Source organism: Antedon bifida, chromosome 2, assembly GCF_963402885.1.
Source record: "Antedon bifida chromosome 2, ecAntBifi1.1, whole genome shotgun sequence".
Classification (NCBI taxonomy): domain Eukaryota; kingdom Metazoa; phylum Echinodermata; class Crinoidea; order Comatulida; family Antedonidae; genus Antedon; species Antedon bifida.
The window spans coordinates 8998401-9016866 of NC_136227.1; the positions used below are offsets into that span (position 1 = coordinate 8998401).

Consider the following 18466-nt stretch of genomic DNA (forward strand, 5'->3'; position numbering starts at 1 on the left):
CAATATTAGTTAAATTACTAAAACAAATTGTAGTTCACGTAAAGTAAATGTATTTAATCAATATAATTGATTAGTTGAATATCTAAAACAAAATTAATTGCAGTATGCCAGTTCACGATACGTTGAACAACTAAAATATTTGTATTTAATATTGAATGTCGCCACCAACGGCCATTTTGCCGGAAGTGACGGACCCGGAAGCCAGTTGAAGAACAGCGCGAGTGTGTGAAAATAACTGATAACTGATAACTGATATCCACGAATTTCGATAGGTAACGCTAAATGTTGTCTTTGTAAAAGACAAAAATGTAACAATAGCGTAATACTGTTAAAAACTAATCATTATTATCAAATCTACGTTTCGCGGTACATTTAAGATAGATAAGGTAGGTATCCAAGGCGGAGATTAATACTTACAGACAAAGAAGAGGGTATAAGACCATCCACAGACAAAGAAGGAGGTGTAGGACCATCCACAGACAAAGAAGGGGTGTCGGACCATCTACAAACAAAGAAGGGGATGTAAGACCATCTACAGACAAAGAAAGAGGTGTAAGACCATCCACACACAAAGAAAGGGGTTTAATACCATCAACAGACAAAGAAAGGGATGTAATACCATCAACAGACAAAGAAGGGGGTATAAGACCATCCACAGACACAGAAGGGGGTATAAGACCATCCACAGATAAAGAAAGGGGTGTAAGACCATCTACAGACAAAGAAGGAGGGTTAGGACCATATTAACCCAGGAAGCATACAAAAAGAAGATGCAATCAAAATAGGCCTACCACTTGGAAAACAATAAATTGTAGAATAACTGAGGCTTAATTGTTGAAATATAAAGGGTTCTTTGTAAGGTCATTAATTATAATAATATTGATATAAACACGATCATCATACTAATTATTTGAAATTCAAATACAGTCTATCTCGAAAAGAAGCTCATACTATCACCTTTTTGAGGTTTTACGGTATTCCATGAATCCATACATGTATGTTATTTCCTCTGTCAAACTAATAAAACTTTTAGCGAATCAGAAGGTGCCAACATCGTTGAACTAATGGTACCACCAAGCACAATGTTTACCAATTTTATGTACTATATACAATTTAAGTCCATTAATCATTTAATATAATTACGCCTATCAGGAAAAAGTTCAAAATTAGGTGCATTTAAGACCAACAAAAACCACATACAGTATATTCACATAATTAAAAATCAATAAATAAATGTCAAAGGTCATAAATTGTATTTTCGGTCATTTTATGTGAAAATGTTCCATTACTACAAATATAAATGTATTTATTCTGAACAAAATGAAACCAAAATCGATTGAAAATGACCAGTAGTTACAGAGATATACAAATACGAGGTCAAAGGTCAAACTGTAAGAAACGTCATTTCCGGTCATTTTTGGACGAAACTTTTCACTAGAGCAAATAGAAATATATAGTTTGTGAACAATTTGATACCAGAATTAAGTCTCTAATGTGTATAGTTGCCAAGATATGAACATTTTTTGATTTTATGGTGGCCATTTTGAAATCAAGATGGCCGCCATACCGGACGTTGGACACTTGGCACCCCACGATATTTTGAATCTATATACATCAAAGAAACTTTGTGCCAAGTTTCATGCTTTGGTAATAAAATGCACAGCTCATGTCATTAACTGCTCTACTATTGAGCTAATATGCTGTGTGACCCCGGAGTCAAATTGGACTAGACTAGGATTGAAACCTGAACCTTGGGGGTTTGAAGTTTAAGCACAACACTACTTCTTCACTACGAAACTATTGTGTGATTCGATTAATACTAATAATACTATTCTGATTTGATTAAGTATGTTGTCTCTTTTTGTTCTTGTTCTTGTTCTGTGCCTTCTTTCGACCAATCTTGCTCCTCTCCTTTGGCAAATTTAAGAAAAAACATCATTCCAAATAGCAGTATGCCCGCATTAATTATAAAAATAAACGACCATTGTTTAAATGTATTCTGAAAAGAAATAGATTATAATCTCAATTTTAAAAAATCCATTTACAAATAAGCCTTTTATATGCACCCGATACACAAGCGGTATCAAGTCTAACAACAATAAACAACATGCAGTATCGCGTCTTCTAGCAGTAACTTTCATCCCATGGGATATGTTATAAATTATTTTCTTTATTGTCGATAGACATGATAGCAACAATACTAATATTGTATTAGTATAAACTTTTAAAGCAATAACATTTTTTTTTAAATATGTTCAAATAAGTAAAAACTTTATTCAAAATGAATAAAAAGAAATGCGAAAATAAAAATCGCGTGTGTATACATCCATAGCAACAGGCATACAAACATGTTAAAAAGATGAAATTAAACAAATGTACATAACAAAATATTAACCAAGTAAAAGTTGAATGCTTGATACTACGAACGAATACGGTATTGGCTGTTATATATGGCACACATAATGTAATTAAGATTTATTTGAAATTTGACCATTACAAAATTCTAATTAGGCCTACAAAACGTAACAATTTGTCACACACGGTTCTGGTTTAATCGTTGTCTATCTACAATTTGTTCAAATATTGAAAAACTTACATTGTTTTCTGTTAGTTTACCAAGAATAACAGGAACGATGAATGCACCAATACTTGAAAACGTTGTTGCAATTCCAACAATTATTCCAGCATATTTTGGAGATATGTCCAATGAGTTGGTATTTAAACCGGGTGGATTGAATCCAAGCGCACAAAAGGTAATTGAGATTAGAACTATAAATGCTACTAGAGATTCACCAACTTGGGAAATGATAAAGAAACAAACTGCAGCAACTCCAAGATCTAAATAAAAGATAAACATACAATTGATTAAGACACATGAGTAGAGTCTTGTTATTTGATTTGATTGTGAGTCATACTGCATGGTATTCATAATAGTACTCCATTAAATCATTACGTCATTAAGAGTGCAATTTTGTTATATACGATTGTAGACAGAAAAAAAAAAGAAATAAAGAAAAAAAGAAAGATAAAAAAGGGAAAAAAGAAAGAACGAAAAAAGAAAGAAACTTGGTCAATGTACTTAATAAATAAAATATATGTATATCATTTTGAAGCATCATACCAATGATAACACACAGTTTTCTTGTATTCAAAATGCTCAATATATTACGGCGAATGATAAAGTCAGCACAGGCAGCAGAAAGCAGAACAACTGGAAGTCTGGCTATGGCAGGGATTGATGTCAGAATACCAGTCTAAAGTAAGTAAATAAAATACAATGATAATAATGTGTAATAATGTAATCTGGTTAATAGTCTTCGTTCCAATTCTCAGAATCGTCTTGCTCCTGCTAAAGTGAAGACCGTCTCATATTGTCATTGGAATTATCTTATGCAGCTCCTATGTTTTGGAATTCTCTTCCAAACTGCATTAAAGATGCACAGTCGGTAGCTCTTTTTTAGAAGTTTCTAAAGACATACTTGTTCAAAAAAGCATAATTAATCCCTTTTTTCTCCTTTTCCATGCCACCTAGATTGTTTTAGATCTAGTTTAAGTAGGTAGGGAAGGAGGCACCTGAGTCCGGTATGACCGAGACACAACTGCTGCTGACCGGGGTTCAATTAGACCGATCCCTGGTTAGCGACGTGGTCGTATCCCCTTACTTCGGTTTGGGTTTTTTTTGCATGGTTGGAATGATTGTTTAGTATCAAGTAATTAAATCAAAATTGATGTAAAGAGTTAAATCACGCCTTAAAGTTTCCTGCTGTAACTGTGATGTAGGGCCATATCCAACATGTCATGTGTCACCTGACAACGTTTGCAAGGCACATCCATTGGATAAGTGTTAAGTTAATATTTTAATTATCTAGTCATCGGTCAATTACTTTATACTTTCCAAAACGACACACAACACATTGTTTATTGTATTATAATCTCTCACTCTAGTTATCGATTTCCACTGTTCACAGAGTGAACATTTCAAGCTGTTAAATCATTCCACATTTTTAATTTAATTTGAATCATTCTTAGAGTGAAGAAAGAATGCTCTTTTATTAGTTTAAACTATTTCACACCGAACACCGCGTGACATTTTCACTCGTTCACTAGAAGCAAGAATATTAAATGAAATATTATAAAAAAAACTTACAGATTTTGCATCAAATCCTAAAATGGATGAGATGAAAATGGGTATTTCTGTTATACTGAAGTACCACGCGGCGTCGAAAGCTACATAGCCAATCACAATAGCCCACACCGCAGAGGACGTGAATATAGCCTTCCAAGGAACTGATGAATACTATGATATACAAATATACAATTATATTTTTTATAGTTTCAAAATAAGTTTGTATGAATTTTTTGATTGTTTTTTTCGGTAGTTCAATATTAATGCATTTCTCCAACGTACAACATTTGGTACTGGACGCTCTAAGACTTGGTTCCCACTAGCGATGCAACTCAACCTACACAGCGTAAGAATATGTGTTTCCCCGCCCCGAAATCAAACTTTGTCGCCGGTTCATTTAGGACCAGCAATACTAATGAACATTTAATTCTCAGTTTCGTAAATATTGAGCTTGGATTCCTTAAATTATATTTGGAATATGGCTAATGTTTAGGAAACAAAATATTAGAAATTAATGAGGGCAGCAAACCATATATTTAAAAGTAAAAATGTAAATTCGAATTTTATGAAGGTCATAATTATATTTTTCACCATAATTGAATGCTTTAGAATGACGCACTTTTTTTATAAAACAATAAAACAACTGCGGCCTACAGCCTAATTACCATATTGGTATAATAACATTTTGTTTTATATTCTCAATAATACACTGTAACAGTGAACTGTGGGCAATGACAGTTTCAATTCTAGAGAATAATAGGTATTAGGTGGTCGGAGAAAATAAAAAAAAAAGATTTGTATAAAAGAATAGATGAGTGGAGTAAGGAAGTAAAGAAAAGAAGGCTGACATTGTATAATCATAATGCTCCGATTAAACGAAAACACACAAGCGAGGATTGCACTCAGATAGGCTCAACGAAATACTTAAATACCAAAAAAAAGAAGGAAGACCGATCAGAACGTACAGAGTGGCGAATGCAATGGACGCGCAATCGAAAAGGCAAGAGAGGAAGGCTGGCCGCCGCCGAGAGAAAAGTTTTTTTATTTAACAAATGATTTATAAAAACAACGTAGGCTAGGCCAACATCACGCGCAATGTCTAATGACGAATAGCGTTTAGGGTGATTACAGTAACACACCGTAACATTAGTTCTTTCTTCAGATGACATAAACAGTTCTAACTCCTTTTTTGTAATAAACGGGTCAGTATTTGGCGTTTCATAAACAAGTGTTGTCCATACTACCAATCCTACTAACCCGAACACGCCTGTAATAATCAAGAAATAGTACAAAGTTGTAAGGAACAAAATAAAAATATCTAACGTAAATACATAATGCATTTTTTTACTGTTAATATTATGGTTAGCGCAATCATGTTGCACAATTAGCGCTTTACTAACTCGTGACCAAATTATGGTCGGTGCAAAGTTTGATTGACAAATTGACCCTCCGAATATGAGCGTGGCAAAAAGTCAATGGAAATCACAATTCAAATTTGTTTTTGCCTGACTCACTAATTGAAGTCACGGAAGACATGTAGGGAAAAAAATTATTCGTTTGAATAATTTTATGTTTGATATTATTATTCTCAACTTTTGTTATTTTGATTTATTTTAATTTAGGGCTTGCAATTTTTTTTATCCTATTCCTATCTCTGAATTTTTTATTTTTATTTGCTTGTTATGGAGATTTGGTTTGAGTTATACATTATATATCTATTTTAATGAATGCTTGTCTGTTTAGTATTACCCTGTTTATGTATTTTTATAAAATGCAATTATGCGTATAGCGATTCTTTTGTTTTGTTTTATTGCTTTTGGTGTCTGTGTACCAGTTACAAAAATACAATTTTGAAAAAAACAAACAATGATATATGATATCTATTATTCAAATTATTTTATATTTGTAATTATTATTGAGGCAAAAGGATAAAGCATAAGCTATTTCATTCACTATCCTTCTTAAAGATGGCAATCCTGTTCACATGTCAAACATATAATACACAAGATGCTCATAGAAAAAGAAAAAGAGAAAAGCTCCTGAATATGATATAACAGGATTTGAACCCAGAACCCTTGGATTGGTAGCCGAGCATCATAACCACCAATCCATAGATAAACTATTATTACTGTAAAACGAACTAAACATGAACAATTACTTAAACGACAGACAAAACAAAATTACGTTAGCATACTATACGTATAAAATGACACCGGCCAACCACCAAGTTCATATGCTGTGCAAAGCCAACCAGACAGATGACTTGAAACGATTGTTGAAAGTGTTACCCCTGTGTAAAAATAGAAATTGAGAAAGATTAAGTTATGGTAAATGTACAGTATCAACATAGATAGATACTCGGCTACAAATTCTAGGGCCTTTGGTTCAAATCCTATCAGATGTCAAATATCAGACGCCATGATTTTGTTCTAATGACAGAACAACTCCACTCCCAAGACTTGTAATAAGACTTTGTTCGTGTAGAGAGCATATTGTGTATGTTTGTATATGGCCTCTACAGGTGACTTATCTTCAAACTGTCATAAAATAAAAAATATAATGTTGTAAAATAGACCAAGGGAATTATAAAAAAGGTATTATTTGTTACATTTTTTCGTGCATCAAGGAGGTCGGCAGCCATTTTAAATATGGCCACCATTTGTATTGGAATAATTTACTATTTACTTCAAACCAAAACAACCTCATATTATAAAAATGTTGACTTGCCATTGTATATTATAGACACCATAATACTCCGTTCTTCATGAACTGTCCATTTTCCTAATAAAACGTAGATAGCAGAAAAAGCCACTCCCTAGAAATAAAGAATTAAATGTACCCATATATAAGGTCAAGGGTTAAGAACAGAATACGAATTAAATTAGGCTGGAATGAAAGTTTATTATATACAATAAGGAACCAATATTCAAGAAATCCATAGCATTAACAAACAATCAGGGGCTGACATATTATAGTCAAAACATCACGACGTTACAAACAATTGTCGAGTTATATACTTGCTATGTTTTGTATGAAGTATTTAAAAAGTTTATGAAAGTATATAAACCATACAAAATAACAGCAAAAAAATAACGGAAGGAGCTAGTCTACCGTAGGCACATAGCAAACAATATCCCGCAACTAGGCCCTACCTATTTAGTTCTCCTTACTCTTCTCAAAGTCTAATCTGCCAAATAGTAAGTAAGTAAAAAAGAATGCATATTTATCAAATCAAAAAGATTGATATTCTAGGTTTTTTGTGTATTTGTGTATTTATTCCTACCTGTACTGCTCCGTCTAAAACACGCACTGCAATCAGTAGATTGATACTGACCTCTGTAGCAATTGGAACCAACGCTGTCAGAATACACTCACAAAGTAGCACTAGTCCCAGGGCTTTTTTACCGCCTATACAGCAGGAAAACCAGCCTCCTGGGATCGGCGTAATTATGTAACCAATGTAGAAAGCACTCAACACCGTTTGCTGAGTCATTTCATCCCAATTATATGTTGGTATCTATAGTAAAACATACCATATAATGTTAAAATAAAGGTTTTTTTTTGTATTATTTAGACATTTAAAAACAAAGCATAAGTTTGATTTTAGGCTGTTTTTTTGGTTCTCGTATAGTCTTTATGACAAACTTTATTTTGTAAACTTGAGTTAACTTTCAGTTTAGACAAGAAAACTTTCTAAAGTTTGACAGTGTAAACTGCAGACCACGAGTTCTGTAGACGTTAAGCCATGCAGCTTCTCGGCAAACTATTTTCTGATGTTTGTGAACCCCGACAACCAAAGCAGTTTTGCAGTTGATGTGATTCTCTAGTTAAACAAAATGACAGGAACGGTAGTTTAAAGATATATTGTCCCCCTAAAAAAATATTTTTTTAAATTTTTTTGTTGAATATGTTATTTTAATGTCACATAATAGTTATTCACTCTCACAAAAAATTGGGTCTGAAAAAAATTTACCTGAGAAAAATGTAATTTAAAGCAAAAAAGGGTCAAATTGTCTGGAAGACAATGAGTTTTTGGGTAATTTAACTGTTTATTTTGTCTTTTTATAGGTGAAATAATTTTTTCCCCCGTTTTTTTTCTTATGGAAGTGAACAACTTCATTAAAACGGCAAAATGGCCTATTCAAAGTCCGATTTTAAAAATCTTTATTTTTCATGATTTTTGGGGGACAATACATCTTTAAAGAACTTCACGAAACAGTTACAACAGTTTATAAATAGAGGTTGGTAAACATTTGTTTGTAGACTCCGAATCTGCCACTGTTGGACAAGTGTATGTTGCCTGTCTACACTCGCTTGGATTTCTGAGATCACAGACTTCAGTTCTATCAAGAAAGTGCTTAATAGGTTTTGGATCTCAGACGTCATGAACAATAATACAATTTCGTCATTAAGTTATGATACTCAAAATTCTCCTATTTTAAGTTCTGTCTACTTTATGTGACAAACAAATGTGACGTGTTCATATATGGGCACGATGAAGTCGTACCACTGCTATATTTGGGTACATCAAAGTTGTTTTTTGTCAAACATTTTAATTACTATTGCTTTAGGTGCCTAATTCTGGCCCGTAGCCAGGGGGGTTTTTTATGGTTCCCCCCCCCCCCCCCTATACAGCGAACCCCCCTTAACCGACTGCGAACCCCCATCCCCGACATGCCCAATACCTCACCCTCATCTCTGAATCCTCTAAATACGTGCCCCACACAGTACAAAAGGTTATTCGTAAATTGGAAAATTCGTAAACTCGTTCTTGAATAACTCGATACATTCTTCGCTGTATGAGCGGACGTCGAGCGATACGTGTCTGTAAATTTCCAAGAGTTGCAAATGAATTGCCATCCTGGTTCAGACCTATGGAGTTGTACGCCGCGTACAATACGAAAGCAAACGCCGCAGGTCTGAACCTTGAAATCCCTGGATGTAATAATATAATACTGACGCGTGTATCGTACTGATACAGTGAGCTGGTGCACGAACGATTCGTACAAAGGACACCGCCAGACAAATGCGTACCTATTGTTTAGATCACGGCAGTCAGCAGCATGCATAAAGTAGGCCTATTCTGTAAATCTTCTAATTGTAACCCTGGGTTATTATTCTTTGATTGTTTTTTAAGGGTGGGTAACTATTAGAAGGGGGATTACTATTAGAATAGTTGGTTACTATTACTCATCTTAAATTAGGCACCTGAAAATAGTAACCCACCTCAACTATTCCGGTCAGCAAATCATAGCAAAATAATAAAACAGTACGAATATTTGTTTGAACTGAACTTTATTTTATAAACTCAAAAACATTCAATCCTCCCCACTCCCAAGATCAACATGCATTATCTCCTTATTTTCAAAATACGGCTGCATCATAAACGACCAGTCTTTAATTCATAATGTAATTTTGTCAATAGTTTTTGTGACTCTAATATTAACCCCATGTGGGTTACTATTAGAATAGTGGATTATTATTATAGATTGACTTATAAAGTGGGTTACTATTAGAAGGATGGTTACTATTAAAGTGTGGGTTACTATTAGAAGATTTACGGTATCATAGCCTTCCGACGGACATAAAAAATGTGTGGCTATGAAGTATAGTACGTGTATTATCATCATAGAGGATTATAGTGAATATTAATATATTACACTGTTATATCTATGGTATCATGTACATGTACTGTAGTTTACATTATAGCATCTGTATCAATATCATCTATTTACATTGATTAATATTTAATTTCCTCAACAAATTGCTGTAAATAAATATAGGTAGAGCTATAATAAGCATTGAATTTGCCTTCTCACACAAAGTTCATATTGAACTTGAAAACAAAATACCGAGTGAATGATCATAACAATCGGCGATTAAATAGTCCACGTGTGTGAGGAGGAGAAAAAAAGTACGAATACGATCGTTTTGCTCATTGGTAGCATGCTGCATGAGAGTGTCTTTTCCGACCAATTAGAGGTGCCATTTATCATGAATGTTATGTGCGAGAGTACCATTTCCGGCCATCTAGGGGTGTCATTTAACCAAATTCTCCCCCCTCAGGGGTCGGGGGGGGGGGGGGAATGGGGTGGCGGTTCAGTGTCCCAAATACTTAGTGTCCGAACCCCCCCTTGACAGATCCTGGCTACGGCCCTGTAATTGTTCAAAACATGTTTTACTCCTCTGAGTATACATTTTGTATTCAATGTGAATATTCAAATATGTGCTATAGTTAATTATTATAGCAGATTTAAAGTTACTGGTAGTATGGCATACTTACAGAGGTGTCGTACAATTGATTATCATTACTGCTACAGTTTGTTGTGTTTTCTCGGCGGCGTACCATAGCTATCATCGCAATACTCATGTTGATTCTTGTGCAGTATAACAAGAACTTTATTACGGCACACATACCTATGGAAGGCCATAATCATGTTGAAGTACATATTGAGAGATAATCATTTTTTGTTCTAATAAATCACGAGTCATAATTTGTCAAACACATGTCAAAATAAGCTGTCTAAAGCTTTGTCTACACTATTAAACTCTATGTGTGACAACAAAATGTAATGTGTCCACCATGTCATATCACTACCATATTTGGCCACGTCATACCTTTTTTCTCAAACTAGTTTGATAGTGTAGACAGAGCTTAACGTGCCGTCTAATTATTATTTTAGTAAACAATTATTATAATAAATAGAATGTGCATCAATCTACTAATACTAATTAATTTGAAATAGCAAAACTCCAATTCATGTATTAGGACCGATTAATACAATTTATTATTGTAATACATAATAGGCCTACATATAAATGATTGTTTCCAGAAAAGTCAATGATTAACATGTAACTTTACCACGGAGAAAAAAGAATTTAGTTTCAAATCCTTCGTGTAGGGCTATATGGGAGACATAATGTTATATACCAACCCCTTTTTATCAAAACCTACGCATCACTGACTCAATGGTGATGGACTATTTAGATATGGCATTCATATTAAGCCTACCTTTTCAAAAAGGTTCAATAGTAGGCATACAACAAATCCTATTCATTATAACTGTTTGTAAAGAATGTCACACATCTGTAGGTTTACATATATACACAATACTTTATTTTATATTCATGATTTAAGCCAAATTGTTGGGAGTTTGGACATGAGTAATGGAAGACCCTGCCAAAGGATTTTGCCATATCTGTATATACAACTTCGCATTGACCCTTTGCATTTATCGCATCATACGCATGTGACAACAGAACAGACAAATTGGTTTCACAAGACCTTCCTGGGTAAATGGATGGTCACTAATAACTGGTGATATATGATTAAACATTTGGTCATGTACAATTTTTTAGAAAAACTTTAGAAATAGTAGGCAACAACGACGAAACGAAACCGGTCTATAAGTGCGTACATTTAACCTACAGTATTTGGATTACGTTTCTTTTCTCTAAAAGATGATTCTTTAGATTTCAGTGCAATATAAAGTTCATTATCAAACCAGGGTGGGAGATTTCTCTTAACTTTGAAATCAGGGACGAGATCTTTAACAGTAGCAAAAATAAAATCAAGAAATCACTTACTATTCTACAAAACTGGTAAAACCTTTATTTCAGTTTTATTGAATTATTATAAGGCAGCAATAGTTGATGTGAGAGGTTCAGAAACACTACGTCTAAAGCTTTCAATTCCATTATTATAATATAAAAGGTATTATTGACTTATTTATTACTACATTCTGTAGGTCTGTACTGAAACCACCCATTGTATTTCATTAGAACCCTGTGAAATACTAATTTGAATAGGCCTGTGAATAGTGTTATACATACCAGCTACAAGAAACCTCTTCATATTATCCAGTTAATCCACTTAAATACATAAAAAAGAAACGAGTGTTACTTACAATTCCCCTTCAATTTGTTTCAATTGGGGGGGGGGGGGGGGGGGGGTGTCTAGAAAACTAATATCTAGAAAACTAAGACATAAGATATCTTAGTTTTCTAGATCTAGAAAACTAAGATATCTTATAAGTTTTCTAGACCTTAGTTTTCTAAACACACATCATCGGATCTAGGAAACTAAAATATCTTAGGTCTTAGTTTTCATGAAATAATGTCTAATTTCTACATTGCAAAAACAACACAGTAATAAAATAATACAGTTATTAAAACTTATAATAAACCAATTTTGTTTCTGAATAAACCTGACCTACCTGTATTGATTGTGTTACAACTAAGCTGAAGGACAACAGAACAATAAAGCTAGTAATGATAAATCACTGTAACCAAATAAATATCTTTCCATTTCAATTGACGCGGCCCTCTATAGGAGGATTTTTTGTATTTAGTATAAATATGGTAAACAATAAAATGAAAACAAAACCGACGCAGCGGTGACATGACAAAATAAAGAAAAAGTATAAAGCATTCTTCACCTTAAGAAATATAGGAGGAATTTGCGAATCAATGGTAATATCGTAAATAATTAAAAAAATATTCAAGGTATAAATCGTATGCGCAGTCTGATCGATCTATTGGCATGTATGCGTCGAGGATTCATCGACAAAGAAGTTGTTTTTATTTCATAGAATCGGACCACATAAAGTTTATTTTCTGACGGCTTTGAATTTATTTATTTAAGAATATTCCTGAAATGTAATTTTTATATTTGAAATATTGTAATTATTATTCCACAAAATTCATAAATTGAAAGGTAGTTAATCTATTCTTTTTGATGCATTTCTGCCGTGTAGCGTTGTGAAGTCCTTTAGAAAGGTGTACTTTGTTTTACCACAATTAGTCCATTGGCTGGAAGGGGTTACCGTGCCCCCGCCCCCGACCCTTCCTCCACAGTTAAACTTCTTTGGTATCATTTTCTTTCCACGGGCATATAAAGTACAAAAATGTGTTAACAAGAAAAATATAGGGATGCATTGTATGTACTTGCGTCGTCTGTAATGATCATCAGTGTTCTATCTTCAAATATTTTTGGGGTAGGGGGTAACATTTATCCTAACAACCCAAGAATCAATTAGATTATATTGGTACCATTGTGTAAAATCTACTGGGGTGCACGGTAACCCTTTCCAGCCCATGGACTAAATATTTATACCATGGACCCCAACAATTAATATTTATTAATATTATTAGAATATATTTTCTGTCCGTAGACTATTGTAGTTTACCTCCGCCGAGGAGGCATATGTAGTGGATCGCGTGTGTTTGTCTGTTTGTTTGTTAGTTAGTTTGTTAGCAGGATTACTAAAAAAGCAAGATCTTTACCAGAATGAAAATACATACATTTTTGTACAAGAAGCAAGAGTTATAATTTGTGATTTATAATTTTAAAACATAATTTGATGTACAGGATTTTTGATACGAGTAGTTTTAAAAACCTATTTCTTTTCAAATTCACCTGTTTGTTTATGCGTTCCTGTTAGTCAACTGTAACTATTATTAGTTGAAAGGCTGGTTACATAACCTTTACACCAAACTCGCATACATATGCTTGTAGTGAAATTAGCCTAAATCACACACAGCATTTAGACACGCACCGTGTACGTTAGATACATACAATAAAATCAGCACAAAATCATTCTTATTAAAAGTTTTGGAAAACATCATCGCAGCATAGATTGATACTCCCGCAATTTATGGACATGGTAGATAGTGTGACAACTTGTGATTTCTGTTGTTGTTAGATATTGTACACTATTACAGTATCTAATCATAACACACCAGTAAACTGAACAAGTAAATGATAACAATCCGTATATTGATTAGATTGAGATATTAAACTTTGAGTTGTGTTTTTACTAACATAATAACATAATTTCTATGTTTTTTCTTAAACAAGTAAATGATAACAATCCGTATATTGATTAGATTGAGATATTAAACTTTGAGTTGTGTTTTTACTAACATAATAACATAATTTCTATGTTTTTTCTTAAAACAAATGATAATAAATGATATTTGACTTGACTAGCAAATTCAATTGATTTTTATAAAGCCGTTTTTATTATTATTATTATAAATATGACGCGTGTACTTATAATGTCTTTTTATAAACCATACCTAAATATTTTCTTAAAATAGAAACTACGAATATTGTTTATTTGCCGATGATAAGCATTGTGTTTTATAGGAACATTACGCAATTACAGAAGGGTAGGTGATCGTGCGAGAGACAACAACGTTGTCTCGCGGTAATGTTAGTCAGGTTTAGAAGAGTGAGTGCCATGTCAAAATGTTTTACATATTGTACAGCTTCACTGTGATCTTTGGTACCTTTGTATTTCACTGCAATATCTCAATGACATCAGGTAGGATGAAACACTTTTGTTCTTAAAATATTTATGTCAAGACTTCCTCCGTGAAATTAACAAATAAGCGCCGTGGTGGCCAATTAAATGCGATGTGACCACGTAATTTGTGAACAAATAATGATATAATAGTTATTATTTTTTAGATGTAATTTAGTCCACAACATTTGCATACCAGATTAATGGGAATAAACATTTTTGCTTTTCTCTGTTTATAAAATTATTAAAAGACAGTTTAAAGATTCATACGAAACTACAAGAAATTAAGTACCTATAGGTCATGCTTCTTTATCCAGTTAGTTATAGTATTAGTTTATTTCTATACGCATTTCTTTTTTTCATATACACTTCCTATTTATTAGGTAAATCCTGTATGCGATCTGCAATTTTTGAGAACCAACGGAATTTGTTGAAATCAAACGATTCGGTATTTTCTACTACTAGAACAAGAAGTGCAACTCGATGTTCTCTGTTGTGTCTGAGTCTTACTCCTGACTGCCAATCATTTCGCTATGACATCACATCAAAATCATGTGAATTATCTGGGCGTTTGGGATTGGAAAAAACAAGCAGTCACCGGGCGTATACACTACGGCCAGCAGTACGTATTTCTGGTGTTATAACATGAATACAAATGTTTTGTTGTAAAACTTGATTTGTAAAGGTTGCTGCATAGAGGAAATATATATTTCCTCCATGGTTGCTGATAGTGCAACAAACATAATCGACGATGCTTTAATTGGATCATCATCAATATACATTGAATTATGCCTTCTCTCTCTAAATAACTATTAAAATTAAATATAATAAGAACAAATAATCATATAACAGTTGCATTTATTTTAATAATAACAGTATAATAAAATCAATTAGCAATTATATATATATTTTTTTTAGTAATAATAATGATAATATATTCGCTTTAAACTTGAAAATATTAATAATACTGATAATAAATAGATAATAACATTAACTCCATCATATAGGTTAAGTATTGTTCGATCTGTAAGATTACCTTGTTTTTACTATTTCATTTTACTTGTATAATTCGCTTCTTAGTTAAGACTTAAATGTTATTTTTGATACTTTTCTTTTTGTTTTTTTTACATTGCCTTGTAAACGTGTGCCGCTGATACAAAAGCGTTTGTTCAATAAATTTATCTTATCTTATCTTATCTCTCATTATTAATTGGAATAAGATTTTATAGATCACTGTTATGTTGTTGATATTCTTGCTTATTTACTAGGTGAAAGACTGCCAGGATATTTTGGGAAGCGGTGGAAGCGGATTATACCCAATTGCCAAGACTGGTAGAAACGCATTGCTTGTGTACTGTGATATGGATACAGACGAAGGAGGATGGACGGTACATCTACATTTTTATAGATTTTGTTTACGTAGGCCTAATAAAAGGGCATGTATATAGTCATTGTTATGCAGGCCTAGCATCTAGATTTGGCTATAGCCTACATGTAAAAACTTTTTTTTTTTAAAGCAGACAATCAATATTCAATATCTTATTTTTATTTGTAGGACTTATCTAAACAGCTGTAGGTTACGTGTACTAAAACAAATTATTACACGTTAAAACAATTGCATACAAAGGAGCCGTATCGTTTTTTTAAATACTATGTACACTGTATTCTAGGTTTTTCAGCGGCGAGAGGATGGTTCACTGAATTTTTATCGGTATTGGGAAGAATATAAAAATGGTTTTGGAAATGTGTGCGGTGAGTTCTGGCTGGGAAATGACAATATAGATGAGATGACGTCATCTGGAAAGTACAACCTTCGAATTGATATGAAAACGGTTTCTGGTGAAGCATACTATACAGTATACGACACCTTCAGCATCAGTAATGAAGGTGATGACTACACCTTGGATTTCGGCGATAAAGTAAACGGCAACACGGGTAAGTGTAGAGACAAGCATGTCGTGGTTGAAAGTGTCAGTTTAATGCACTTTTGGCAAACTTTTTTCTTTTAATTAATTAATTAATTCGTGTTTCTCAAGTTGTTTTTCACTTTAACCAGTTTCGACAGATTCTACTTAGGTATATGAAAAAAACACAACCAACGGTTTCACACATTTTTCATTGCGAAACTGTTTGATAACTTAGTAGAAAACAGGTTTTAAAAGAATTTTCATCAAATAATAAAGCTTTAAACATCTAAAGGACTGTTTCTCCTGACTATAATGTCAATAATACTCGTGTTACCAACTAAGACATAATAGACTGGAATGGACTTTAAAGATTCCAATGCTCTTAAATATTTGACTATGACATTAAAGCCAAAACACATCAGAATGTGATTATGCGTGTCAACAATCATGTTAGATTAGATCATGAAATATACTACTGCTACTGTTACTGCGGGTGCTGCTGCCGCTACCGTTGTCGCTACCGCTACCACTACCACCACTACTGCTACGATGACGACGTTACCCAACATTTAAAATAAAATGAATGTTTTTAGAAAATTTCGTTATTCATTTCTTTCCTAAACAGTTGATGTGATGATATATCATCGAGGGCAAGGTTTTACGACACGTGATGTAGATAACGACAATAAAGGTGGTAATCCAAATTGTGCTGAAAAATATGAAGGCGCCTGGTGGTATGTCAATTGTTACGTATGTCATTTAAATGGAGAGTATGGATCTTCATTTAACTGCTACACTAAAAGTGAAACGAAGGAAAATCTGAAATGGTCAGAAATGAAAATAAAGCGTAACTAGTAGTAGTAAAAAAAACTATAAACATAAACACAATTATTCTCCCTTCTCTTGTCTTATCACGAAAAAAATTATAGTTTGAATAAGCGCTGTAAACTCACTAAATACTCACAGAACAGGAAAAAAGAAATGAAAGTTGTGTTTATTTTGTGTGTATAACCGTATGAATCGATTGAAATTTTACTTAGTAATTAATTGTAAATTGTATGTATCTCAGTTGTTAGCTGGTTTATTTGTATTAAATAATAATATCGATATATTTTGCTTAAGCTTTCTTCTAATTATAAGCGGATGTCCAAGTGCCATAAAGAGGCTTCGCAGTGTGTCCCATTGCCACCTCTCTACACATTAATCAGAACACGTTTTTGTGTTAGCCTACACCCTTAGGAAAAATAATTCAGCGGTGTACCGTTGCAAATTCACTGCGGTCATCCTCAAATCCACGATGGCGTTCAAAATGGCTGCCATTTCATATCACAAACCTATTATTGTTCGTAACTCAATAAATATTATATATGTTATATTAAACATTATATCGAGGAATAGCTATTTCATTTCATTTCATTTATTTTTGTCTCCATAAAGATACAATATAAAAAACGTGGACAAAGAACAAGAAAACATCACACACGAAACCAGACAGGATTCTTAAAAAGCGAACTTAATCACTATCTAGTAGGTAGTAGCTATTAACATTATCTATCCAATAAAATATGAATTTTGTGTAATAATATTTACTAGATACCTTACTGTACTATCTTATAACCTCAAGAAAAATATTTCATATTTTAAAATGGCAAGTATGGATGATATAAATAATATGTAGATTCTGTAAAAAAACTAAAATAAAAAAAGTTATAACCAGTTAAATTTAACTCACAACAAAATTGTATCTGATTTAAAACAAAATATAAATTGAAGGTTGAGGGCGCTGTTCACAAAGAACATGTCGGTCGGTCGGTCTGTCTGTCGTCCGGTATCACTATGCGTTTTATCGCTTTTCTGTACTTTTTGAACTGTTTTGATGTACAGAAAAGTTTTAAAGTACATTACTTTTTGAAAGTTCATTTTTTTCTGAGAGCACACGACTTATGGCTGTTGGCCTTGTTTATACTTATTTTCACTTTTTTAAGCGATAAGTTTACCTCAGATTTTTTTTAAAACGGTCTTATTTGATAGTTAATTATATTGTGTTACATTAATTATACATTAATTATATTGTATACATTTTATATGAAATTTAAAATAATCCTGTCATATTAACTTACTTCTTT

General features: G+C 32.9%; 2 protein-coding genes across 2 annotated transcripts; one reads left to right on the forward strand and one right to left on the reverse strand.

The window, feature by feature from the left end:
* Positions 1-1266: 1266 nt before the first annotated feature.
* On the reverse strand, positions 1267-12040 carry LOC144835414 (sialin-like). The gene is made up of 10 exons (XM_078690499.1): positions 11960-12040; positions 10410-10543; positions 7410-7643; positions 6854-6941; positions 6321-6416; positions 5266-5393; positions 4148-4297; positions 3122-3254; positions 2597-2838; positions 1267-1999 (listed from the first exon to the last, which is right to left on the reverse strand). The coding sequence occupies exons 1-10, from the start codon at positions 11979-11981 to the stop codon at positions 1829-1831; spliced, it is 1398 nt and encodes a 465-aa protein (XP_078546625.1). The 5' UTR covers positions 11982-12040; the 3' UTR covers positions 1267-1828.
* A 2254-nt stretch (positions 12041-14294) lies between these two features.
* LOC144835218 (fibrinogen-like protein A) lies at positions 14295-17690 on the forward strand. Its single transcript, XM_078690269.1, has 5 exons — positions 14295-14454; positions 14817-15055; positions 15702-15821; positions 16104-16368; positions 16966-17690. Exons 1-5 carry the CDS (start codon positions 14379-14381, stop codon positions 17193-17195), a joined length of 930 nt encoding a protein of 309 aa, XP_078546395.1. The 5' UTR covers positions 14295-14378; the 3' UTR covers positions 17196-17690.
* The last annotated feature ends 776 nt before the right edge of the window (positions 17691-18466 follow it).